This window comes from Grampus griseus (assembly GCF_964374135.1).
Source record: "Grampus griseus genome assembly, chromosome: 16".
Lineage (NCBI taxonomy): Eukaryota > Metazoa > Chordata > Mammalia > Artiodactyla > Delphinidae > Grampus > Grampus griseus.
In genome coordinates, this window is record NC_139010.1 from 48553675 (window position 1) to 48579407 (window position 25733).

Consider the following 25733-nt stretch of genomic DNA (forward strand, 5'->3'; position numbering starts at 1 on the left):
CATTATTTTGTTCTTCTTTATGGCGGAGTAGTATTCCATTGTACATATGTACCACATCTTCTTTATCCATTCATCTGTCGATGGACATTTAGGTTGTTTCCATGTCTTGGCTATTGTGAATAGTGCTGCTATGAACATAGGGGTGCATGTATCTTTTTGAATTATAGTTTTGTCCGGATATATGCCCAGGAGTGGGATTGCTGGGTCATATGGTAGCTCTATTTTTAGTTTTCTGAGGAACCTTCATACTGTTTTCCACAGTGGCTGTACCAACTTACATTCCCACCAACAGTGTAGGAGGGTTTCCTTTTCTTCACAACTTCTCCAGCATTTGTTATTTGTGGACATTTTAAAAAATATAAATTTATTTATTTATTTATGGCTGCGTCAGGTCTTCATTGCTGCACGCGGGCTTTCTCTAGTTGCAAGAGTAGTGGGGGCTTCTCTTCATCACACTGAGCGGGCTTCTCATTGCAGTGCCTTCTCTTGTTGCACAGCATGGGCTCTAGGCATGCAGGCTTCAGTAGTTGTGGCACGCAGGCTCAGTAGTTATGGCTCATGGGCTCTAGAGTGCAGGCTCAGTGGTTGTGGTGCACCGGCTTAGTTGCTCCGCGGCATGTGGGATCTTCCCTGACCAGGGATCGAAACCATGTCCCCTGCATTGGCAGGTGGGTTCTTTAACACTGCTCCACTGGGGAAGTCCTGTGGACTTTTTAGTGATGGCCATTCTGACTGGTGTGAGGTGATACCTCACTGTAGTTTTGATTTGCATTTCTCTAATAATTAGTGAAGTTGAGCATTTCTTCATGTGCCTGTTGACCATCTGTATATCTTTGGCAAAATGTCTATTTAGATCTTCTGCCCATTTTTGGATAGGGTTGTTTGTTCTTTTGTTGTTGAGCTATATGAGCTGTTTGTATATGTTAGAAATTAAGCCCTTGTTGGTCGCATCATTTGCAAATATTTTCTCCCATTCTGTAGATTGTCTTTTCATTTTGTTTATGCTTTCCTTTGCTGTGCTAAAGCTTGTAAATTTGATACACTTTTATTAATTTTTAAATTTTGAAATAAATTTAGACTTACAGAAAGATTGTAAAAATTAGTGCAGAGAGTTCCCATGTATTCCTCACCCAGCTTCCTGTAATGTTACTATCTTATATAACCATAATACAATTATCAGAACTAAGAAATTAACATTGGTTATATCTAAATAAAAAGAGAGAGAGACAGAGACAGAGGGAAAGAGACCAGAGAGCTCTCTCTCTACACACACACACACACACACACACACACACACACACACACACACACACACATATCCCAAAGAAAAGCCCTGTGAGGACACGGTATGAAGCCAAGAAGAAAGCCCTCACCAGAAATTGCACCCAACTGGACCTTGATCTTGCCCTTTCCAGCTTCCAGAACTGTGAGAAAATACATTTCTGTTGTTTAAGCCACACACACAAAAGAAAAGACAAGACAGAAAAGAAAAAAAGAAATTAACACTGGTACAAAAACTATTGACTTTATTAGGATTTCATTAGTTTTTTGACAAATGTCCTTTTGGTGTTTCAGGATCCAATTGAGGATCCCACATATCATTCACTGGTCATAGCTCCTGTATAGGTGTCCTATGCTGTGTAACAAATTACCACAAATTTAGTAACTTAACACATATTTATTACCTCACAGGCTGCTTATAGGAGTCATGGCTTAGCTGGGTCTCTGCTTAGAGTCTCACAAGGCTGCAATTAAGGTATCATTAAGGCCTGGGATTTTATCTGGAGGTTCAACTGGGAAAGAATCCTCTTCTCAACTCCCTCAAGTTGTTAGCAGAATTCATTTTCTTGTGGTTGTAGGATTCATGGCAGCTGGCTTCTTCAAAGCCAGAAAAATAGAGAGAGACTCCATTGCAAGACAGAGGCTGCATTTGTATATAATCACAGGGACGTAGCCAGAATCACACACCTCCCATCACTTTTACCACATCCCACTGGTTAGAAATAAGTCACAGGTCCTTCCCACACTCAAGGGGAGGGGATTACACGAAGGCATAAATACCAGAGGGAAAACTATGGGGCCACCTTGAAGTCTGTCCAACACATCTCCTTAGTCTCCTTCAATCTGTGATGGTTCCTCAATTTGTCCTTGTCATTCATGACCTTGACCCTTTAGAAGAGTACTGATCAGTTATTTTGTAGAATGGTCTCAATTGTGTTTGTCTGATGTTTCCTCATTAGACTGAGATTATGGATTTTTAGCAAGAATACCACAGAAGCAATATGCCCTTTTCACTGCATCAGATGAGGAGGTACACGATGTTGATGTTTTATTGCTTGTTATGATAACTTAGATCATATGGTTAAAGTGGTGTCTACTGGATTTGTCCACTGTAAATTACTAATTTTTCCCCCTTTTAATTAATAAATATCTTGGGATGTAAACTTTGAGACTATAAAAATATCTTATTTTCCCCTTGAATTTCCACACACTAATTTAAGCATTCTTTGGGGGATTTGTCTGCAACAATTATTATTGTGATGTTCCAATGGTGATTTACTGTTTCCTTCATTCTTTATACATTTATTATTTGGAATCTCTCTGAAAGAAAGGTTTGCCTCTTCTCCCCCATTTACTTATTTAATAATTTATTTATGTTAGTATGGGCTCTTAGATATTTATTTTTTCCTATGAGTTATAATCTAACACTATCATAGATTTTGTGGCTCAAATTGTTCCAGCATTGTCCATTAGGAGTTCTATCAAGTGGTTCCCATGTCTTTTTTTTTTTTTTTTAAACATCTTTATTGGGGTATAATTGCTTTCCCATGTCTTTTTAACATGCCCTTTTCTTTCTGTCTCCTTCCTTCCCTCCCTCCCTCCCTCCCTCTCTCTCTTTCTTTCTTTCTCCCTCCTTCCTTCCTTCCTTCTTTCCCCCCTCCCTTCCTCGCTTCCTTCCCTCCTTCCTTTCTTTCCTTCTTTCTGTTCTTCTTTTAGCACTTCCTTACTTTCTGGCACCACAAGATGCTCCAGCCTCATTTTGTATACTTTCTGCCTCAGCTCTGGATTCAACCACTTCTCCAAGGAGCCCTGGTTCCTTTTATTGGAGAATGATTATTTAGAAATCAAGATCTGGGCACTAGGTGTACTCATTGCTACTGTAATGCCATTGCTTTTAGACCCTCTCATTGGACAGAGCTAGGAAATATAAGCATGTATACTAACACATTTATATACACATGTCTATATTTCTATATCTACCTATCTGTATATATATTAAAAGCCTGTGAGTTCATGCTAATACCTCTGATTCCAACCCAGCCCTAGCAGGTTCATCCTAGCTTTCCTGGCTCCTCATTTGTAATTTTTTTCACTAACAGTGAGAAACCTGGCTCTTATTACCCATAATATATTTACCTATTTGTTCAAACTTAATACACATATAAAATAGTCTCAGAATTGCTAACCCATATCCCTGTGAGAAGCAAATTTACAAACGAGAGAACGGTGTTTGCATACAGTTCTTTTTGTCTTTAGCTTCACAGTGGGCAGTCAAAATGCTCTTTTCTAATGTAACATAGGTTAGTTCTTTGCCACTGTCTTCAGTGTGGTCATGTTATTCATTTATAACACACTTATGTTCATATTTTACCATTTGTATTTTATTTTGGATTTCCCCCACATACAGTTTTTTTGTTGGTCTGTTTGTTTGTTTTTAGTTCACATTCAGTAAAATTTACTCTTTGCAGTATACAGCTCTATAGGTTTGACAAATGCCCAGTCAGGTGTCTGCCTCCACAGTCATGGGACAGAACTATTAGGACAGTTCCATTGCCCCCTAAACCCACCCGTACTGCCCGTTAGAAATCAAACTCTTCTCCCAACCTCAACCCCTGGCAACCACTGATCTGTTTTTTAATCCCTGGAGTTTTGCCTTTTCCAAAATGTCATTTAAGCAGAATCATGAAATATTTGGGGGGGGGGTCTGGCTTTTTTCAGTTAGCAAAATATTTTTGAGATCCTCCTGTGGTATGTTGTTTTATGAATCAGTAGTTTCTTCCTTTTCATTGCTGAGTACTATCCCATCATATGGATGTACCACTAAAAGGTAGTACATCCATTCACCAATTTATTCATTCACCATTTGAAAGGTAGCTAGATGGTTCCCAGTTTGGGGTGATTATGAATAAGGCTGCTATAAACATTCATGTACAAGTTTTGGTGTGAACATAAATTTTCATTTCTTCTGTGTGAAACCTTAGGAATGGGATTGCTGGGTCACATGGTAAGTGTATGGTGATATATCGTTTTTAAAAATAACAGTTTTGTTGAGATATAATTTACATACCATCAAATGTGTTATACAATTCAATGTTATTAGTACAATCACCACAGAGTTGTGCTACCATCACCAATTTCTAATTTTAGGACATTTTCACGCCCTGCAAAGAAACCCCATGCCCATTAGCAGCCACTTCCCTCAGCCTAGGTCTGACTTCAGCCTAGGATTCTCTTGGTGCGCCCTGTACACATCTCTTTAATGGAGCTGACCCACCCTTGTATCACAGCTCAGAGAGCTGGTGGAAGACCATTTGCAAGTAAGAGCCCTGTCCCCTCTTCCCTCAGCCTAGGTCTGACTTCAGCCTAGGATTCTCTTGGTGCGCCCTGTACACATCTCTTTAATGGAGCTGACCCACCCTTGTATCACAGCTCAGAGAGCTGGTGGAAGACCATTTGCAAGTAAGAGCCCTGTCCAGGCTTGACCTTGCTTGGAAGCAACTTCCCCCTCCCCTGACTCCCCCAGAAGGATCCCTCAACCGGGCTCTGATTTCATTCTTTAAGTCCCTTGTTCCCAAAGTGTGGTCTGAATTATGTTTGTAAGGGGAAAAAAGGAATGTTGTTTTCTTACTTTAAGTAAATAACTAAATTTTAAAAAGTAACCAAGTGTAATAATCCATACCATTCCTCCCAAACAAGAATTACAGAAGGGGGTAGGGTGGGAAATTTCCTTTATAATTCCATAGGAATTACTTTACTGCATGTGTGAGATTCAAGAAGCCTAAATAGATGAGATACCATGTGCTAGAGAAGAAACTTGATCGTTGTATCAATTCTTCCCAAATTAATGCATAATTTATTTATTAACAATTCAATAGAAGCCCTATACAGTTTTAGGGAGCAGGGCAGGGAGGCTTAATAAAATAATTTAGTAATTAGTCTGGAAGAACAAATGACCAAAAAAGTTCCAAGTTATAATTTATAACTGATCTGCTTCTCATAGTGGCTCCCTGGTGGAGAATCATAAGGATTTATTACTCAACAATTGCAAGGGGACACCCCTGCCAGCTAACATTTTGCATCACGGAGGAAGCACCACACACCAGTAGAAGAAAGGATAGATTTTTCAATAAGTAATGTTAGAAAAAATGATATGGTGGGACAATATTTTCAAAATATTAACTGATTTTTATACCTAATATTCCCCTGTCCTGGTTCTCTACCATTCGCGCAAGACCATTCTGGGCTCAGGATGGAAAGTAGAAAATATAACTGGGGTTTTCCCCCGGTTTTAAAGCCTAAAGCCCTTAAGAAAAAGAAAGAGCTCTGAATAAACAAAGCATCTGGGAGAAAAGCACTGAGGCCTAATTAAAACCCCTCAACCAGAATTAGAACTAAGCGATCTTATGGAAGAATTCCCAGGATGGGATTCAGGAATGTGTGATTTTATAAATGTAAATTTTGTGCACTGGTGGGCTAGATTAGTGGTTCCCTACCTGGCTGCAAAGTGGAATCACCCCCAGGGTTTAACATATTCAGAGCGGGCCCCATCCCAGAGATCTGTAGATTGAGAGGGAGAGAGGGAAATCCAGGAACCTGAATTTTTTTTTTTTAAAGCTTCCAATGTGATTTTAATGATTAGTCAGAGTTGAGAATTCCTGGTAAAGTCTATTTCCTTCTTTGTTAATCCTGTAAGACATTTTATTCACTGTAGTGGGATGGTTTTTAAGAATATCATCCAAGGTTATCTCCCCAACACACCCTTTTCTTCTCTTTCTACTTACTTTCAAAATTTCCTATAAAAAAATGAAAACATATGGGGGAGTTGGAAGACCTATATTTAAGGCAATGATCTCAGAACGTGGTCCCTGGATCAGCAGCAACAGCATCACCTGGAAATTGGTTGGAAATGCAATCCACGCTACACCGCCAGGGTGAGAAACTCTGGGCATGGGGGAGGGGGAGCAGTCTGCAATTTCACACAAGGAATCTTGATGCAGCCTCAGTTTTGAGAACAAATGACTCTCTTAAAGTCAAACTTTGAAAACTTCTGATGCCTGGGACCCACCCCCAGATTTTGATTTAATGAGTCAGGTGTGTGGTGTCCTCAGATGGTTATAATATACAGTGAAGTTTGAGAGCCCTTGGGGCTTCAACAGAACTTCCCCCTGTTCAGAGCAGAATTTTCTTTCTAAACTAAAAGTGAAGAAAAGAAAAACAAGTGTGTGTGGGGGCTGGATTTAATGAAGAAAAGACAGTGTTTTAAGAATAGGGGGATTTCAAGGTTCAAGCCTAAGTTTGTTTCAGCAGTGCATATTAATAATTTGGGCCAATATTTATGATTTTATTATAATGGGACTGTTGCCCCATTTATCTTTAGGAGCCTAAGATTACCCCTATGATTACAGTTGTATTTTTAGTTTTTTTTTTTTTTTTTTTTCCTGGTATGCGGGCCTCTCACTGTTGTGGCCTCTCCCGTTGCGGAGCACAGGCTCCGGACGCGCAGGCTCAGCGGCCATGGCTCACGGGCCCAGCCGCTCCGCGGCATGTGGGATCTTCCCAGACCAGGGCACGAACCAACGTCCCCTGCCTCGGCAGGCGGACTCTCAACCACTGCGCCACCAGGGAAGCCCTCTTTCTTCTTTGTTTTTCCTTCTCTCTTTCCTTTATTCCTTTTCTTCTTCCTTCCTTAAAACTACTGTCTTAAAATCTACTAAGTTTAGTTGGATTTTTCTAATAATTTAAATTTAAGTTAAATAATTTGTTAATTCAATAGTTAATAGTTAAATAATTTAAGTTTAGTTGGATATTTTTCTAATAATTTAAAGGCTCTAAGTGACATAGATCAAGTTATCTTCCACCTTGCTAAACATCTTTAAAAAGAACCTGTTGAAGACTGAAAATGCAGCCAATTAATAGACTCAAGTAATTGATTTGCCTGCCATTAAACAAATGCAACTTGTTTCCACTGAGGTTTGTTGAATTTTGGAGTGAATTTTCCTAAATACCCTAAATGTTTCTATTTTGCAAAATGTGTGCACATACTAATAAATGTACTTCTTTTTAAACTAATACAAAGAGTAGACAAAAAACTATGTACTGGATTCCACCCGAGAAATGGCAGAGGAGCGTTACTCCTGCCGGGAAGTGTAGGCCTTTCCTCTGGTTGCCTAAGTTCTGTGGGCGGCCTTTTGGTAATTGGGTCAGAGTTGTGCAATCTGGCTGTCAGCAGCTTGTCTCTGCTCTACCTGGGTCTTCAGTGACAGGCTGAGGCACTTGAAGGAGGCACAGGGGATACCGGGGTAGGAAATGAATGCTTCATGCAGCTGGAAACATCAGTCCAGGCAGCCTGGACCATCAGTAGGGTCACAGATCACTCTCCTATCTAGCTTTCTTTTATCCTTGAAACGCAGGTTAAATTATCACCACCCATTGGAATCTCTTCGCAGTCATCACGCGTGCGCGCTTTCCCTATAACTTCGAATATCCCTTTATTCTGGCACTTAATCACATTCCTTGGAATTGTTTGTGTACGTATCCATCTCCTTCACCTCAGGACGGTGACTTCTCATCTTTGGACACAGCAAATGGCTCTATGACTAATGAGTAAATACAAGGCCAGCCACATGGCTAATGCACCCCGATGAGCATAAAGAGAACATGCAAAATCACGGCGCTGCCTGATTGTACATGGCACGTCCTCTATTACAGCCTTCAGCCTTCCCCCACTCTTCCGTTGTATCTCCTAGACTCAGCAATACAGATACTTATAATTTTCTGAACATACCGTGTTATTTCATGCGGCTCTCTGCCTTTACATTTTTGAATTTACACATACCCTCACTCTATGGAGGGGAAGGCTGGCAGAACCCTACCCTTCTTTCAAGTCTTAGTTTATGTATAATATTCCCCAGGAAAAAACCTGACATCTCTCTCCACTCTCCCTCCTTTCAAAGTTGAACTCTGTGCTCCCACAAAATCCTTCCTTTTAACTGACTGGCCAGTTTAATCCACGCTCTCCATTTCTTCTGGAAAAGATAATGCCTGATGCCCACAGCACACTCGGTGTTCTTTGACAGTAGGACACACTGGAATGCCCACACACTTTAGCACCTCCACTCCCTACGCTGGATGCTTACTGAGATCCATTGTGTTTATTTCCAAACCTATTTATATAAGCCACTTGTACCTATTAGTGTAACTAAGTAATTTAGTTAGATGTGACTTAAGTGAATAGCATATGAGTGGGAAAAAAGAGTTGTGTTTTCCATGAGAATAGATGGATGCTTTGGAAAGACCCTTAATTTTTAACTCTATAAAACATCAAACTGGAAATTGTTGAAGTTGCCTATGAAAGTGGTTTTTGGAACTCCCACCAGTGTACCCATACCACAAGAGAAACCTTTAGCCCTACATCAAAGATTAATGAAGTGCATGTGTTTAAGTCAAAATAAAATATCTAAGGTATGCATGTATCATTTTTACCTGTCCTAGTAATATATTGTAATGTACTGGGGTGGGGTTGGGAGGAAGAGACTGTCTCCTTCACTAGATTGTTTCTTGAAGGCAGGGACCATGTCTTGCTTGTCTTGGTAGTACCTGTGTCTGAGAATGGGAAGAATATTTGAATCCTAGAGGACTTTCTCTAAGGACTTCTTGACCCAAGGAAATGCTACACTTATTTCTGTACACGGGGTTTCAACAATTAGGTCCCTTTTATGAATTACAGCCACTAGGGGGCAATGCAACTGCATTCCTTTGGAACGGCCAATCCAAGGAAGATGCCTCCAAACTAGATCCCCTAAAATGTGATAAGCCTCCCTAAAGTGTATTGGGGAACCTGTGGCATAAACATCTCATCAACACCATCATTCTTTGTATATGTGTTTCCCTGTTTATTTGGGGAAGCTGACTCCATTTTTTCTAAACAATGAAAGGACCAAGTAGTAATCACCACCTTATTAAGTTAGTTATTATAGCTGAACCAATTCCTGGAAGGAAGAAAACAAAAGAAAAACAGGAAGAAAATTTTGAAACCCTCATGCAAATGTTGCGAGTAGTATCAAGGATTGTAAATTGGTACAGTGCAGGCCACAGTGTCTTACAGTGGAGTCTCAGAGGAAACACTACTGAGAAAGTTATGGAGAGTGTGTCCAGATGACTGAACAGATCTCAACCCTTCCTTCCTTCCCCTAAATGAGTCTCTTCCCAGTTCTGATGTTCTAGATTCATAGACTTCAAAAATTAAGCTGCTGGGCTTCCCTGGTGGCACAGTGGTTGAGAGTCCACCTGCCAATGCAGGGGACACAGATTCGTGCCCTGGTCCAGGAAGATCCCACATGCCGTGGAGCGGCTGGGCCCTTGAGCCATGGCCGCTAAGCCTGCGCGTCCAGAGCATGTGCTCCGCAACGGGAGAGGCCACAACAGTGAGAGGCCCGCGTACCGGGAAAAAAAACCAAAAGACAAAAAACAAAAATTAAGCTGCTAGTTGCTCATACCTTTTCAGAAGGAATGTCCTCTCCTAGGAGTAAGAGGGTAGTGAGAGGAAAAAGAATTCCAAACGTCACCTTTAAAAGAAAGACCCTGGGAAAATAAAAAAGAAAGATTATTTTACTTTTCAGTGAGTTGCCATGCTGAATTACAGCTAAACTGATGATCTGTGAAGTTAAGGGATCTTAAACATCGCGGTTTGAGTCCAAGGGAGCTGAGGCCTCCTATTTCACACGTCTTTGAAAGTAATGAAAGAATATCTGTTCCAAAGTACTCTGTTTGAGAATTAATTAAATCTAAAACAAGATAAACAGTCCAGTTTGCAATTATCATGGGGGTTTTGAAGTAGTTGAACTAGAGGCTGAGTGATTCACTGCATCTGGGGAGCTGACTGACCTGGGTTTGAGTCTCAGCACTGCCCCTAACTAGTGAGGAGGGTCAGATTACCTCTCCTCTCTCAGCACCAGTTTTGCATTGCCCATCTGTGAAATACAGGGAGAGGGAAACTGGACAAACGATCGCAAAACCTCCCCCAGGTCTAAACAGTCATATATTTCTTTTCCAGGAAGTTGCCCTTATGGATTTGCCCTTAACATCCTTCTGTTTCAGCTTTTAAAGAAGCAATATGAAAAAAAAAATCATGCAAATTGCTATTTCTCTATCAACACTTAATTTACCTTTTCTCTTAGGGCAGAATCTGGCAGGGTTCAAAATATGGCTGGAACTGATACAAGTGGATTTTTCCAATAAAATTAGAATGGGATGTTACTGTTTAAACCCCCAAAATTCAAAACATGCTAGTTTGTGTGCAGAACAGAAACTCAAACCCAGCATTTGCCCTCTAGCTGCTCATATCTGAAGGGAGTGGTGGCAGCTTACTTCAAATGAGTAAGAAAATAAATATACTGATATTTCAAGACTGGACAAACATGTAGGCTGCCTTTTAAGTTTCTGACTCCTGATTTATTTATTTTTTTCCCAACTTCCCATGGAGAAAGGCAATCAATGAACGGATATTCAGATCTTTAGTGTCTGTCTGGAAAGCTGACAGTCTTCCAGAAATACAATTAGATATGAAAGAAAAGTTCCAATCCTCCCTTCCTTAGGCTATCACTTCAGCCTTTTCACAGAAGGAAGACCAAAGTTGGAATGGGCAGTGTGGCCCTTGGGCATCTTCATGGTTCTTTTGTACTATCCTATTGATCTGTTTGTCACATTGTGCAAGGAATTAAGGTACAGAGGAGTGTGAGGCCTTGTGACTGCCCTCAAGGTGCTGTCACTAACCATAGCTTCTCCTTCCTTACTTTTGCTTGTCCCAGACATTTGAGTTAAAAGAGTTGCCCTCTGACAAAACCTTGGAGCCCTAAGGTGTAGTCCATAAGCCTTGTCAACTTGGGCCTCCTCTTACTTTTTTGCCTCAGGGCCCATCCTGGTTTCTGAACACACGGAAGTACTATAGGAATGCTTTGGGGGATGGACTGAAACAAGTGGCTGGGCTACTACTGACCATTTTCCCGGGCTGGCCTTGCCTACTCAACTTTGTGAGTGGAGCAGTGCCTCAGCTGGCCCATCTGTAACAGGAGGAAAATATTGTGAGCTCCAAAGGAGTGAATGCATGTAAACCCCTTAGTCCCGTGAATGGTGCATAAGGTGCAGGCAGGCGCTGCGCCTCCTGATTTCTTCTTTTTTTTTTTTTGCGGTAAGTGGGCCTCTCACTGTTGTGGCCTGTCCCGTTGCGGAGCACAGGCTCCGGACGCGCAGGCTCACGGGCCATGGCTCACGGGCCATGGCTGACGGGCCCAGCCGCTCCGCGGCATGTGGGATCTTCCCGGACCGGGGCACAAACCCGTGTCCCCTGCATCGGCAGGCGTACTCTAAACCACTGCGCTACCAGGGAAGCCCTTCTTCTTCTTCTTCTTCTTGATCATCATCATCATCATCATCATCATCGTCATCATCGTCATCATCATCATCGATGCTGATGCTGGTGTAGAAAGCCTGGACTGTGGAGGCTGACGGCCTGGGTTTGAATCCCCTCACTTGGAAGATAATCTTGAGAAAGTCTGAAAGCCTCAACTGCTTCATGGGAGAAAGTAGGACTCGATTCCTGGGTCAGGGGCCACAGGAGGCTGAAGGCAAAGGTCAGCAGAGTGCAGAGAGAGGACCAAAAAATGTCAACCGTGGCTGTTATTACTGCAAATGAAGACAAGCTGGGCATCGGTGCCCACTAAGGACCATGCCGACAAGCCTGGCAGTTTCAAGCTGGTCCCAGAGGCAGGAAGCCTTCCTTGGAGAGGCGCGGGGGTGGGAGGTGGGGGAAGCTCAGGCAGCCACTGGGAGTGGGAACGCGGACAGCGAACTTGACCTCCGACTGCACGCGGGGCGTGTCCATCCGAGCCCCCGGCTGCAAGGTCCTGCCTCCGACCCGGGCTGGCGGAGCCGCTCCGGGGCGTAGGGGGCCGGACCCGGGACCCCGCCCAGGAGGCGGCCGGGTCCCCTGGGTTGGGCGTTGCTGGCGGAGCCGACGGGGCGGAGAGGAGCACGGCGGGAGGAGGAGGGGGAGGGGGCTGGTCAAGGGAAGTGCGACGTGTCTGTGGAGCCTTTTTATACCTCCTTCTCGGGAGTCCGGCAGTAGCCACTGCCGCCGCCACCGAGCGTCCTAGCGCTTCCGCTCCCAGGAGCTGGGCTCCGAGTTCCAGCGCGCAGGGCACCGCCGCAGCCAGCCAGCATGTCGTCCGGGGTCAAGAAACAGAAGACGGTAGGCTTCGAGTCTCCTGCCTTCCTACTCCGCTCCAACCCCGGGACGCTCGGAGGCGAGCAGCCCCGGCGCCGAGGCTGGGGCGCGGGGAGGAGGAAGAGGAGGAGGAGGGAAGCAGGAGGGCGAGGCTCGGCCGGGACTCCCGGGGCAGCCCTTGTCGGGCAGCCCCTTCCCGCCCCGCGCCTCTGGGAACCTGCGCCCCGTGGGGTCGTCACGGCCGGGACAGACCTCCGGAGCTGGCAGAGTGGGTCCCAGTTAAGAGAAAGGACCAGAGATGGGGAAATTTCCTTTCTTCTCCAAGAGCTTTTCCAGACCCATCTTTTCTTCTGAATGAGCTCCGCGCGGGTCCAGCGGGTGGTGGGCTGAGGGAACTCGGTCCTGCCAGGTTTGGTCGCGGGGCACACGTCAGTGAGTCATTGGGGTTTTGTCCACGGAAACTCCTTGGAGTGGACTTTCATGACAGACATTCATAAAGGAAACTACGACCATCTAGACGTAAGGGAGGAAATTGCATTTCTACACTGGCAGGACTCTAGCTTGATTCAGCTCCCTGTTGGAATCGGGTGGCACCTCAGGTTCAGTCATGGGGGGCCTCTCAGCTTGGTGGAGTGAGATGAGGGGACTGTTTTCAGGAGGCTCAATCTTATCCAGGATTAATCTGGGCCATCCTATTGTGGGAAATAGAGAGTTCCTCGAAAAGTTTCTTTCCCACTTAGTGATAGGGGCTCCTATAAAATTTGCATCCTTAAACATGGCAGCAGTGATCACAGACTCTTAGAGTCGGAAACAGCCTTGTAGCCACCATTTGGGCCACACCAGGGGTGGTCTGCAAGCCTTGTTCAGATCCCAGCCAGCAGTCTGCTGAGCGCTCACCTTTTCACTACCACACTACAAGCCTCAGACGATTATGGTGGTTAGGGAATGGGCTGACCTCTCTCAAACAGTTAGACTTGCGCTTGGCACATAGTAGGTGATCAATAAATAAATGTTTATTACTATTATTATATAATACTTATTACTGAAATATCTTTGAGGTGTTTTTGTGGCAGGTGGCGGGAGAGGTGAAAAAAACATGAATTGGGGAAGGGGAGTGGAGGGGCCATGCAGGGGCCAGAAGTGTGGACTTCAGCACCAAGGGGAAGGGAATGGGGGCTCTTTGGTTTCAGGGAACCACACTGGACCCGCAGGAAGATCCAGGGGGAAGGCGGCATCAACTTGAGAAGGAAGAATGGTCGGGGTCCAGTTGCCTTTTATAGGAGCGATTTTAAAGTGGAGAGACTCTCAGTATTACATTCGAAAATATTGTTAAATGCAAGTCACTTGTGTTTTATTCCTATTTAATTTTGTTAATTTCTGTAAAATTCTCAAGGGTATCTTCTAAATGACAACCTGCTGTGGCACTTAGTAGCCTTTTATATCAGTGAGGTTTTAATTCTTACCTCCTTGCTTTCATCAAGAATTCCTTCCCAATGGGCTTGCTTTGTCAAGCATTAGTAATGAAGGGATAGGTGGTCTTTCCCCTTCATGCCTCCAGTCAGCAAGAGCCTGTGAAGTGAAAGGTTTGAAAACATGGGTTTTACACACTGATCGCGGCAACTGCACAGACAGAGAAAGTGAGAAATTTGAGGGCCGGAGGGTTTGGTTTTTGTATTTACACATTTGGAACCTTCTATTTTTTGTTTGGAGGTGTATGTGTGTGTGTGTGTGTGTGTGTGTGTGTGTGTTCTGCATAGGATGAAATTAACACCTGAAACAGCTAGTAGGACTTGTGAACTTTTAATTAGCCAACATGGTTATAATCCAGGGCACCAGCACAAGTTCCCCAAAGGGGCGGATAGACACTATTGGGTAAAGCAAGTCAGCTGTAAATGCATATGAAATCTCTCAAGCTTTAAATATTAATTCAAAATGTGTTTTGAAACTTTGCAAGCCAAAACAAAATCTGTCCACATGTGTGACCTCTGAACTAATCAATTATTTGAGAAGTGAGTCTTGCTGATCTAGGAAGGTTTCCTGGAAGTGAGGCTGGGCTGATCTTTTTAGGGACTCGCAGAAATCATTACATTATGTTCTCTGTTGTCAACAGGGGATGATCAATTCACACCCCAGGTACTGCAGTAACTCCAAATATTTGTTGAGCCCCTACTGTGTGCCAGCCAGGATACTGGGGTGAATACATCTTTCCCGGGGTTTTTTTAGCCACCCTCTCTGGGTGAATATAGCCTTTTAGTTCAGACCACTGTTAGAGGAGTAGGTAGTTTTGGTTTAAATGTGAGAAGGTAGGATGATTTTCTCACAAGCTTGAGAAAAGTAAAAAAGGAAAGTTTCTTTTATAAGGGAAGGTAGCACATTCCTCCTGTGTTAGGCATCCTTACCATGGCAACCAAAGACAGCTACGTGTCACAGCCCTCCCTCCCACCCTTGATTTACTTCCAACCCTGGCCACCTCCCATCCCGTCGACACACACACATAGATCCCAGGAGAAGGAAGGAGGCAGACTGCAGCCAGAGGACTGGAAAGAAAGGCAAAGGCCTGGTCCTTTCTTCTTGCATCATGTCCTGGATTAGCATTTTTCAAGGCCCACAGACAATGTTATGTCCTGGACACAACCAATCTAAAAAAGTCAACTGAGATATTAAAATATTTTCCAAAGGGTCAAACAAGCCAGTGTTTGGAAGGGAGTGAAGGGCTACTGAAAAGTTAAAGCTCTCCCTAAATGTAAGTGATTATCCACCTTTTTATTATTTTAAAAACTCTGTACAATATTCCGTTATTTTCCTGGAGGTAGCTACTTTTAAAACTATTTGAAGATGCTGTGTAAGACAAGACATGAATTTCCAGATGAGCAACCATTGGAAGGAAGGAAAAACAAATACTTCCCAGAGTCCTGGCTCTAAGCTGTGCTGTATTTCATTTCATCCTCACAGCAGCCTTCACCCCAGAAAACCGAGCCTCACTTCTAGGGGAGGAGAAATGCCAGGAGCAGGTCAGGATTTAAATTCAAGTTTGTTCAACTTTGAAGCCCCTGCTTCTGCTCCCTCTATTTCTCTGGCCCATAAATTTCCTCATCTGTAATGACTTACCCCTTACAATTGTTGTGAGGAGTAAATAACTCCTAAAAACTGTCTTGCTCAATTCTAGGCCCATATGCAGTTGCTACTGTTATTATTTTTATTACACCATACTGTCTTGGTTTGCCCAGCAAGGAGAAGAAAGCACAGGTCAGACCATTCCAAAGGCTCAGTAAATGACAACCATGAGAATATTTAATAAAAGCAAACAAATAAAGAAGTATAGAGGTGATGATTTGAATTCTAATTGTAAAAAGCTGAGTAGAAGACAAAGGTTGATAATTAGTGTGGGCATACCAGAGTAACCCAAATAATCAGCAAGATTTTGCCAACAACCTTGGCCAAGAAAGGCAATCTATATATAAGTAAATTTTAGACTAATTTCTCTTCACCCTTCCTGTGCCTTCAACTGTTTCCAGATCTATCTTAAAATTAATGTTGTCTGATTCATGCTGTTATTCCATGATCATCTCTTTGGACTTTTACCGTTAAAGATAAATATCATTAACTCTGAGTTTTTTTTATCTCTGAGATAGTTATCTTTATCTTTCAGCACTTTGTCTTTCTGTTAATGCATGTGGCTCTCTGGTTTGCTTAGAGGATAATTAGGCTGAACTCAAACATGGAACCTTTAGGGAATGAGAGTCTGAGAAAGGAATCAGTGATGTCAATTTCAGTCCTAGGCGATTACTGTTTATTTCAAAACCTGTCACTAAATAGTAATGGGCACTCATCTTTGTGTTTGGAAGTCTTTGGAAAACACAGAAACTAAAAGTAAATAAACATAAATATAATGGCATTTCAACTAACCTTTCATCCCTTAGGTGATTTGCTCATCCGACAGGTGAAATGGCACCTGTCCCCAGCAACTTTGCATAGAGCCTGACACTGAGCAGGTGCTCCGTAAATATTTTTTGCATAAAAGGCTGCAAATTCGTTAGTGAATGAATTTGTTTTTAGCATCTCTATTTTGCTTAGATTTCCCCCACTCCCCTCTTACCTGTCTGCTCTTGGGTGCTTGCTTATTTTTGCCTGGATATTCATCATTACCACTGAAAAATTTCCTGTAGGGATTCTTTGAGGCTTAGGATGAATGGCCTTCCCCCCACCCTGCCAACCCCCTGGAGGACTTGCTTTTGTCTCTGCCAGGTGCCTGGTGGCACTACTAGTCTGGCACCACTTTGACCTAAACTTACCACTTAAAGTTTTTTGGACCACCCAGGTGACGTGAATTCGAGCTGCAGTTTTGCACACAGGGACCAGCTGGTGAGTACAAGTCCTCATGGACTACGCCCCTGTGCGTCCTTATGTACACTTCCCATGTCAAGGCCATTGTCCCTGCAGTCTTTCGAGGTGGGAAGTGGGTTGATTCTGGTTCACTGTTATTTTTAGGGGGTGACTCTTGGGAAACTCAGCTTAGTGTAGACAAAGGCCTTTGTATTCTCCCCACTTGGGTACGTTCTAGTCTTCGATTTCTGTTTCACCTCCCCCGTGAGGCTGTCAAAATCCACGCATATCTGCCCCTTATCAGGGCAAAAGTGCCTCCCCGCTTGCTTACCTCTTAGGGTCTTGCTTTCCCGCACATTTTGGCCTGGTAGTTCCTTACTATCTTCACGGGTATTTGATGTTTCTAATTAGATTATTGTATATTATAGCCTGCACTTGAAATTTGTTTTTATGAAGGATTGGACTGTATAACCTAGACCATCATCGCTGGAAACAAAAAAATCTCTGCCTTTTCTTGATCCCTGTGTATCCTTAACATTTCATATCGTACCTTTCCCTTATTATACCTAGGACATTCTTATAAAAGGAGTACTTTAAGAACAAGTGAACTTAAGTCAGAAATATTTAATTTAAATTAAATATTTAATATCCTTTTAAAATATTAAATATCCTTTTTCCCTACAAAGTGCTAAGGTCTGGGCTGGGGGCGGAGGAGGTGAGCAGTGCTCACCTTGTCTTGTGGCCTCTGCCTTACAGGCATCCGTAGAGATGTGCATTGTCCTGTCTCATCCTTAGTGTTGGTCCAGTTCAAGTGCATTCCTGTCTGAAAGCTCCTTCAGTTTCAGCACCTTTCCTTGCTTCTCTCATGCTCTCGTGGGTACTTTGAGGTCATTGTGCTGCCCCAGCACAACTCTGGGGGAAATTCGGTTAGGCTGTCTAAGATCTTTGACATTGCCCCCCTACTCCCAGAAGGGTGGGAACTGCGCTTCTGCTCTGGTGTGACCATGCTGGGACTTTGAGGGGCTCCAGGGGCTGCTGGCATCTGTCCCTGCTTCCTCTCCCTTGGGATCTGTTGAGGCTCAGCAGCACAGCCAGTGCCCCTGCTTTCTGGATCCCCGAAGCTATTTGGTTCCTCTTACCGCAAGCCCAGCACCAGGCCCAGGACACCACTCCCCTTCTCAGACTCACACTGGCATCTAAGCTCCCTTTGTTTCTGATAAATACTAAATAGAACTTTTTCAGAAAGGTTAATTAACATTAACATTGGATTCGTGACAAATGTGGTCTTATGGATCCTCTTTCCTGCCTTTTGATCACCAAATAATTTTTTTTCAGTTTAGAATAAGTTGGCACACAAGATGGAAATATTTTTTTCTCTCTGCAAAAGAGCCATTGTATTAAAACTTAAAATCTAACTTGCCTCTGATAACACATGGTGCGTAAGGTGACTTCCATCAGTTGGCTGGTGTGACTTCCTTTAAAATCTAATCAGCAATTCTTTCTGTATTTCACATTTACTCCTGAAGTTGATTTTTCTATTACTGGTATTGTGAAAACATGTGTGCAGCATAAACATGGCAAGCTCAATCTAATATCTGTGTAGCACCAAATTAAATTTTGGCAAAAAAAATGTGACCTGTTATCAAGCTTTTCTAAAAGAGTTACATAAATATATCAAATGCTACATCATTAAAAGTGATCATTTCTATGCTAGGTTAATATTTGCTTTAAATATCTAGTTAACATCTTTATATGTTTTGTTATAAAAATATGGATTTTTACCCACCAAGCATCTATGTCCAGTCTAATATTACAATTACGTTTTTTTCTTTTTAATGCATGCTGAGGGTGGGCTTGAAAAATTATTTGCAGACTTTGCTTGGAGACCTAAACCACCTACAGTGTAGTCTGAGATTTTATCCCCATTACTTCATTCATCTATACCTTCCCTAATCATTTATTTATGGATAACTCATGCTTTCTCAACTTTTAGCAAAATAGGCAACTAAGATGTTGGTGATGATTTTTATTTTTATATATTTCCTACTGTTAAAAACCTGAATTAACTTTTCGTCCTCTGCTGTGATTCCATTGTATATTATTTTGTTTTCCTTTAAGAGCTCTAAAAACTTTTCCTTTTTTAGTTTGTGTCAGATCCTCACTTACGTATTTATTCACTTCATTCACTGAACAAATATTTTTTGAATGACCCAACCAGGACCTTTCGTTTCCATTGTTTACTAGAGCTACCAAAGCCTTATATTCTTATTTATTTATTTATTTATGTTTGGCTGCATTGGGTCTTCGTTGCTGCACGCGGGCTTTCTCTACTTGCAGTGAGCGGGGGCTACTCTTCGTTGCAGTGCGCGGGCTTCTCATTGTGGTGGCTTCTCTTGTTGCGGAGCACGGGCTCTAGGCGCGCGGGCTTCAGTAGTTGTGGCACGCGGGCTGAGTAGTTGTGGCTTGCGGGCTCTAGAACGCAGGTTCAGTAGTTGTGGCGCACGGGCTTAGTTGCTCCGCGACATGTGGGATCTTCCAGGACCGGGGCTCGAACCCATGTCCCCTGCATTGGCAGGAGGATTTTTAACCACTGCGCCACCAGGGAGGTCCCCAGCCTTATGTTCTTTAATTATAGTTTTTTAGGCCATTCAAACACTGTCTTTAAACTATTCAAAACATAGCGTTTACTTTTTCTAACTGCAACACCCCACCCACAACTTGTGTATTCTTTCAACCTTCTGCCCAGTCAGTATTACAGTGACCTTGCGCCAAAAGCAATAAAATTTCCAACTGATTTTTCATACATTTTTTAAAATCCCTTTTTTTTTCTCCTAAATTAAAAATTTAAATTATTTACTTTTTATTCAGGCTGTTCCTACTTTAAAAATGTATTTTTTAAAGAACCCTAGCACTTTACTTCTGGAAGGAAAATTAAGAGCTCATGTTCAAGCCGTTCAAGTTGATACACAGTATTTCAGAGCTTTGCTAAGCCCCACGACCATCTTCCTGGCCAGCTGGTTGGTGAAACCACCACTGAGCTGGAACTCTGAGCACCTAAATACAGGCCTAGCACTTTTCTCTTTATTGTGTGCCCTTTGAAAGAGGCCTTTCCCATTTTCTATAGCTTTCTTTTTTTCTTTTACATACTGAGAAATAGTTTCCATAAATTTTAAAAAAAAAAAAAAACACTCCCAAGTTGGTTATCAGTGAGTCACAGTTACACTTTTTTTTTTTTTTAAATAAATTTATTTATTTTTGGCTGTGCTGGGTCTTTGTTACTGTGTGCGGGCTTTCCCTAGTTGCGGCCAGCGGGGGCTACTCTTCGTTGCGGTGCGCGGGCTTCTAATTGTCATGGCTTCTCTTGTTGCGGAGCACGGGCTCCAGGCGTGCAGGCTTCAGTAGTTGTGGCACGTGGGCTCAGCAGTTGTGGCTCGCAGGCTCTAGAGCTCAGGCTCAGTAGTTGTGGCGCACGGGCTTAGCTGCTCTGCGGCATGTGGGATCTTCCCAGGCCAGGGCTCGAACCTGTGTCCCCTGCATTGGCAGGCGGATTCTTAACCACTGTGCCACCAGGGAAGCCCCACGCTTACACTTTGATTTAGCTTTAGCATCTTGTTTTGATATTCTGGAGATAGAAAACACGCATCAGAGAGCAGTGTTTGAAAAATGTAACTTTACCATTTTGAAATATTTTTCATGGGCCAGTCTGTTTCTCTTTAGAAAATTCAACTCATACCCTCCCAAACTCCCCAACCTCACATACTCTTCCTTAAACCTTCTCAAACAGTTTAATTATTTTATCAAAAACAGGAAAAAAGATAATAATGATTGCATAGTGTGCAATACAGATAAAACTATATTAGGCAAAAGTTGGGGCAAGTTCAGTTATACATTAAGGTCTCAGTTCTTGTTGTAGTTCTCGGAATTTCCAGTTTTATCTCTAAATCCATTCATTTCCATTGTTTCCTAAGTTCATGAAGTACAATGAAGTCGATCACAATAATTGTGTGATCCTGCCAACCAAATCTAACTAATTGCTGAGTTCCAATAGAATCTTTTCCTGAATTATATGAATAAGTACAGCTCTTGGGCCATTGTGTCACTAATACAACAATGTTCCTAGTAGTTACTAAAAAATAAAATTAAAAAATTTGCTTTCATCTACTGTGTTTAAATCAGCCATTTGACTAAGAAGAGAGCTAATAAAACATAGAGATTACAATTCTGACTATGGGATTTGCATATTTATCAAGAGTTTCGATTTTTAGAGCATGTTTTGTTAGAAAATTCCCACTCTGTTGTGACTTGTTTATCATCTGCATTGAGAACCTCTGATGTGGCAGGCACTGTTTCCAGAGCCTGCCTGTGCATTAACTCATTTAGTCCTCACCATCTCCTGAAGCAAGTTTGTGAACACATAGTCAGGAGGGAACTCATTTAACTGAAATAAATCTTTAGAGAGTTCCCCACAGGAGAAGTTAAAATCTTATTAGCTCCTCTGTAGTTAATAAGTTGTTTATTTCATAGAGGGAATGAGACAAACGCCAAGTAGCAAACACAGCAGGATTGGGCAACTAGTAATATATTACTGCTTCATTTGTAAAATATTTTGTCAGCTGCCTACTGCTGATATCTCAACATAATAATAAAGAATTCTATTGAGACATTCCCCAGCACTTTTGTAAAAAGAATAAGCGGCATACACTCGCAAATGCATGTTACCCTTGCCATCACACACATTTCTTTCTTTATGGTGACATAAGGTGAATAATTGGAAAATAAATTTTCTTTGTGCTCAGACTCAACAAGTAGGGGTAATAGTTTTTATTGCCTAGTTTTACTACTAGGTCAGTATTCAACAAATGTGAACAGAATGATTTGTTTCCACTAAAGCTGCTAATACTTGAGCCAAGTTGTAACAGTGATTTGTCAATGATAAAAGGAAACCAGGCTACCCATGTATTTTTCACAAAATAAAAATTTGACCTACCTGGAAGTCAAGGCTTAAGGATATTGGCAACCAGATAATGCTTCCATTTCACTGGGGACCAATGAGGAGTGCCTGGAAATTGTGAGGTCCTAAATGGTGCTTTCCATGACGTTTGGAAGAAACATTTGGGGAGTTTGTCTCATTCTGTCATCATAGGTCGGGAAAGTCTTAAGTTTTCAGCAATCCTGGGCCATAGCCTCATTGACAGCCACTAGGAAGACTTGGATTCTGATTGCCAGGAGACCACTGTGTAAAAGGCCGGAGCCCACGCTCAAGGGGAGAAGAGCAGCGTTGGCTGCGTGTAATTGTAGGGGCTGAGATCGAAGTCCTTTAATAGAGAGGTTACCTTATTTAAATGAAGGGAGTAGTAGTGACAGTAGAGAAATTAAATCTCAGAATCCATGCGTTCACAGTGTGAGACACCTTGGGTACAAAATTCTGTTAAAAGGATGTGTTGCCTCTGCTTACTCAGCCATTCAGTGAATGGAAAAGTCTGAGTCATCATAAACACCTGGTTTCTTCCATTTTCTTTTCAGTGTTGAGGCTCTGGTTTAGTAAGTCCTTTAAACATCACATTGTGATGTTCATTCTTGATTAGGTTAAGAGTCTCCCTCAAGGTTGAGGAAGGTACCTTGTTGATCCAGTTGAGTTCCTTAGATAGGGGAAGGGAACAAGTATTTATTCGGGGACTTTCCATACAGGAACTCATCTCCTCCTCACAGTAACCTATGGAGTAGTTGATGTTCTTATCCCCATTTTATAGTTGAGAACAGTAGGCTTATTGAGATTAAATAACTCGCCTTAGGATGCATTAGTGTGAGTGGCAGAGCTGACTCCCTCCTAAATTCGAATGCCATGTTTTCAATGATTCTTTTTTTTTTTCATTCGTTAATGTAATAGATGTTATGGATACTACAACTGTCAAAATGAAGATTATTCTGATGATTGAAACATACATTTAAACTTTGTGGATGCAGATTAACGCAGTGAAGAAACTGAAAAGATTAGGTGGTCGCTTTGAAAGGGATTTTCCTCAGGTGCTTTTTGGAATGTTGTATATAATCTTTAGAAGATGTGGATTTGAGCAAATGCCATTAAAAGGCAATAAATGTTAGTTTGGATGACGCTTTGCGGCCAATTTTAGGAACGGTAGTGTTTGGAATCGAACCCAACATTTCACCTTAATAATACAAAGCTTCAGTGTTCTAGTGGGTGAATGCATATACCCAAGAAAAAGTGTCCTTAGAAATAATTGCAGTGACTTACATGTAACTCTAGACCTGGCCTTGTTCATTATGTGGGCGCTGCACAGTCGAGCATTCATGAGTTACAAGTTCCCAAAGCCCCACAAGCTACAGGCCTGTTCTCTGGATGTACTAGAGGTTTCATTGACATTTCCACAGCTCAGCACAGAATTTTAATCTTTCATGGTTCAAGGAGCTTGTGTCATATACACAGCCTCATTACCAGAACCAATTGCAAAAGAATATGAAGAAAATACACAGAGGTAATGAAACACAGCCTTCAGTGGAACACTTACAGGGCTGGTGTTTAGAAGGGCAGCTAAGACCTGTGCTGAACACTATAATTGTGTGGATTAGAGCATCTTCTGAAGGCAGTTACACATTTCTAGGAGACTTGATTTGATGTGTATTGTGTTTCCATGAGGGCAATTGCCCCCTCCCTGAATTATAGCAGGGTTCCTCTGGGTCTGCATTAATACCTTTCTTTCATCATACTCATCAAGGCTTATTCATAAATTCTTATTAATTATCCTAGCCGCTCTCTAGAATGGGTGGGTATAAGGATTACAAATCTTTACTAAAATAAAGAGATGGGATAAATTCCCTACGCCTTCTGGTGAGCCCATATAATAGTAGAGACAACCCAAGTTTGCCAAGTTCAGTGGCCTAGTTCTTTGTTTGGTCTCCAAGCAGACAGAAGCTCAGGGACACCTGAATGATATTTAGAATGAAGGCTTTCATATTGGGATTGTACCAAGTTAATTGTGTGCTGTGAAACACCATATGGCCTCATTTTCATTGAGACATCTAGTGCTGTAAACACTACAATACATGAATTAAGTGATTCAGCTAATTATACCCATTTTTTATATGCTTCTAAAAAAATAGCACGTGATCCTTTAAATAGAGAAGGTTGTGTATTCAAATTTTATTACCATTTTTTCGGTGTTGTGTCTGTATGTTTATTTTAATGAGGAGACTGGAAACTAAACCATTTCTTTGCTGCTAATTCATGCTGGATTACCTTCTTATTTCCATGGGACATATGAATTCTGAAGCCACGTCTGTCTCCATGATAGCACCCTGCTTGGATCTGTGTATAGTTGCATATAAAGTATAGAAGGAGTTATTACCTTAAAAAGCTGATTTAGACAGAGACTTGAGGAAAGAGAAGGATACAAGAGTCAAGGAGGTATCTGGAGAAAACTTGATCCTGTAGACCAGCAGTTAAGAAATTATGTCCTGTGGCCAAATCCAGCCCTCATCCTGTTTTGGTATAACCTGTAAGCTAAGAATGGTTTTTAAATGGTTGGGTAAAAAATCAAAGGAAGAATTATATCTCACAACATGTGAAAAGTGTATGAAATTCAGATTTCAGTGTCCATAAATAAAGCTTATTAGAACACAGTGATGCCCATTTATTTACATGTTGTGGCTGCTTTCACTGCAGAGATGAGTATTTGCAATAGACTCTATGGCCTGTAAAGCTGAAAATGTTTATTATCCGCCTCTTTAAGAAAAGTGCGCCACCTCCTGCTTTTGACAATGGGGGACCAGTGTTCAGTTCCGACTGACAGGTCAATGGCCTGTCAGCACATCACTCACATCTGACTTCAGAAAGCTGAGTACCCAGCTCTACTTCATGAGCCCCCAGTTGAATCGTGTTTGCTGTATTGCCATTGTTTTGTTTTAAAAAAAAACATTATTTTTTAAAAAGTTCTAGGGAACTCATTGTTATGTCTCTTTTAATGATATTATTGAAGATATTGTTCATTAATTACAATGCATGATATTCTCTTTATAAAGATCCATGGGAGAAATACCTCTTCAGTCTTAGTACCAGAAAGGCTGTATTTTTTCTGAGGGTTTGTGTGTGTGTGTGTGTGTGTGTGTGTGTGTGTGTGTGTGTGTGTAATCCTTTGGAAACTGTGCATTCTGTGACTGTCCAGCTTTATTTTTGCCAAAAAGCTCGGAAGCAAATTTGTGGCTCACTTTCTGTTTTTGCACCAGCTTCGTGCTTGGTATCATTTCACTTTATGCCCCTTCTGTTGTTTTCTCTTTTTCTCATCCACTCAGAAGTGAGCTTTTGCTGTGCTTTATGGATCCTGTAAGTCACTGTACATGTTTTAGGAACTATGCAAAACATTAAAACATAATTAAAAATAAGATGCATTTGAACTTTAGCTCCAGAAACTCACAGAGCATTTCTTACGGTCCCACCTCAGAGAGCCCTTCACCTTTTCCCTACTGTTTTGTGACTTTCCAGCGCTCTGTGTCTGCAGGACCTTATGGAAGCCAATCCTTGAAATGCTTATTAAGTGCTTTGTGGTCTAATGTTCTATCCTTGCTGGAGGCGTATCATCAAACCCCCTCAAGATGGATAAAGATATAGATCAGAAGTTCTTCATCTGGAGTCCAGAGGATTTAGGAGGGTTGTGAACTTAGATGGGGAAATTATATTTATAACCTATAATAGAAATGTCTCACTTCCTTCAATGATGATCACAGACAACAAATCATAGCAGTATTAACAGTACCTGTGATTATATCAGCAATGGAAGTTACAGATATTTTCATATCACGTAAGTTGTTGCCGATATTGCTGATGTCATGAAAATAACTGTGTTCTTTATTACTCCGAAATTTAGATGATTACTATAGCTGTCTACCTAAACAT

General features: G+C 42.0%; 1 protein-coding gene across 2 annotated transcripts in view; it reads left to right on the plus strand.

The window, feature by feature from the left end:
* Window positions 1–12388: 12388 nt before the first annotated feature.
* Window positions 12389–25733, plus strand: part of PAPSS2 (3'-phosphoadenosine 5'-phosphosulfate synthase 2) — a 79653-nt gene continuing 66308 nt past the window's right edge. For both annotated transcript variants that reach the window (XM_082673754.1, XM_082673755.1), the window contains exon 1: window positions 12389–12526. In XM_082673754.1, the coding sequence (XP_082529880.1) occupies window positions 12497–12526 (30 nt within the window). In that variant the 5' untranslated portion in view covers window positions 12389–12496. The remainder of the gene's footprint in view (window positions 12527–25733) is intronic.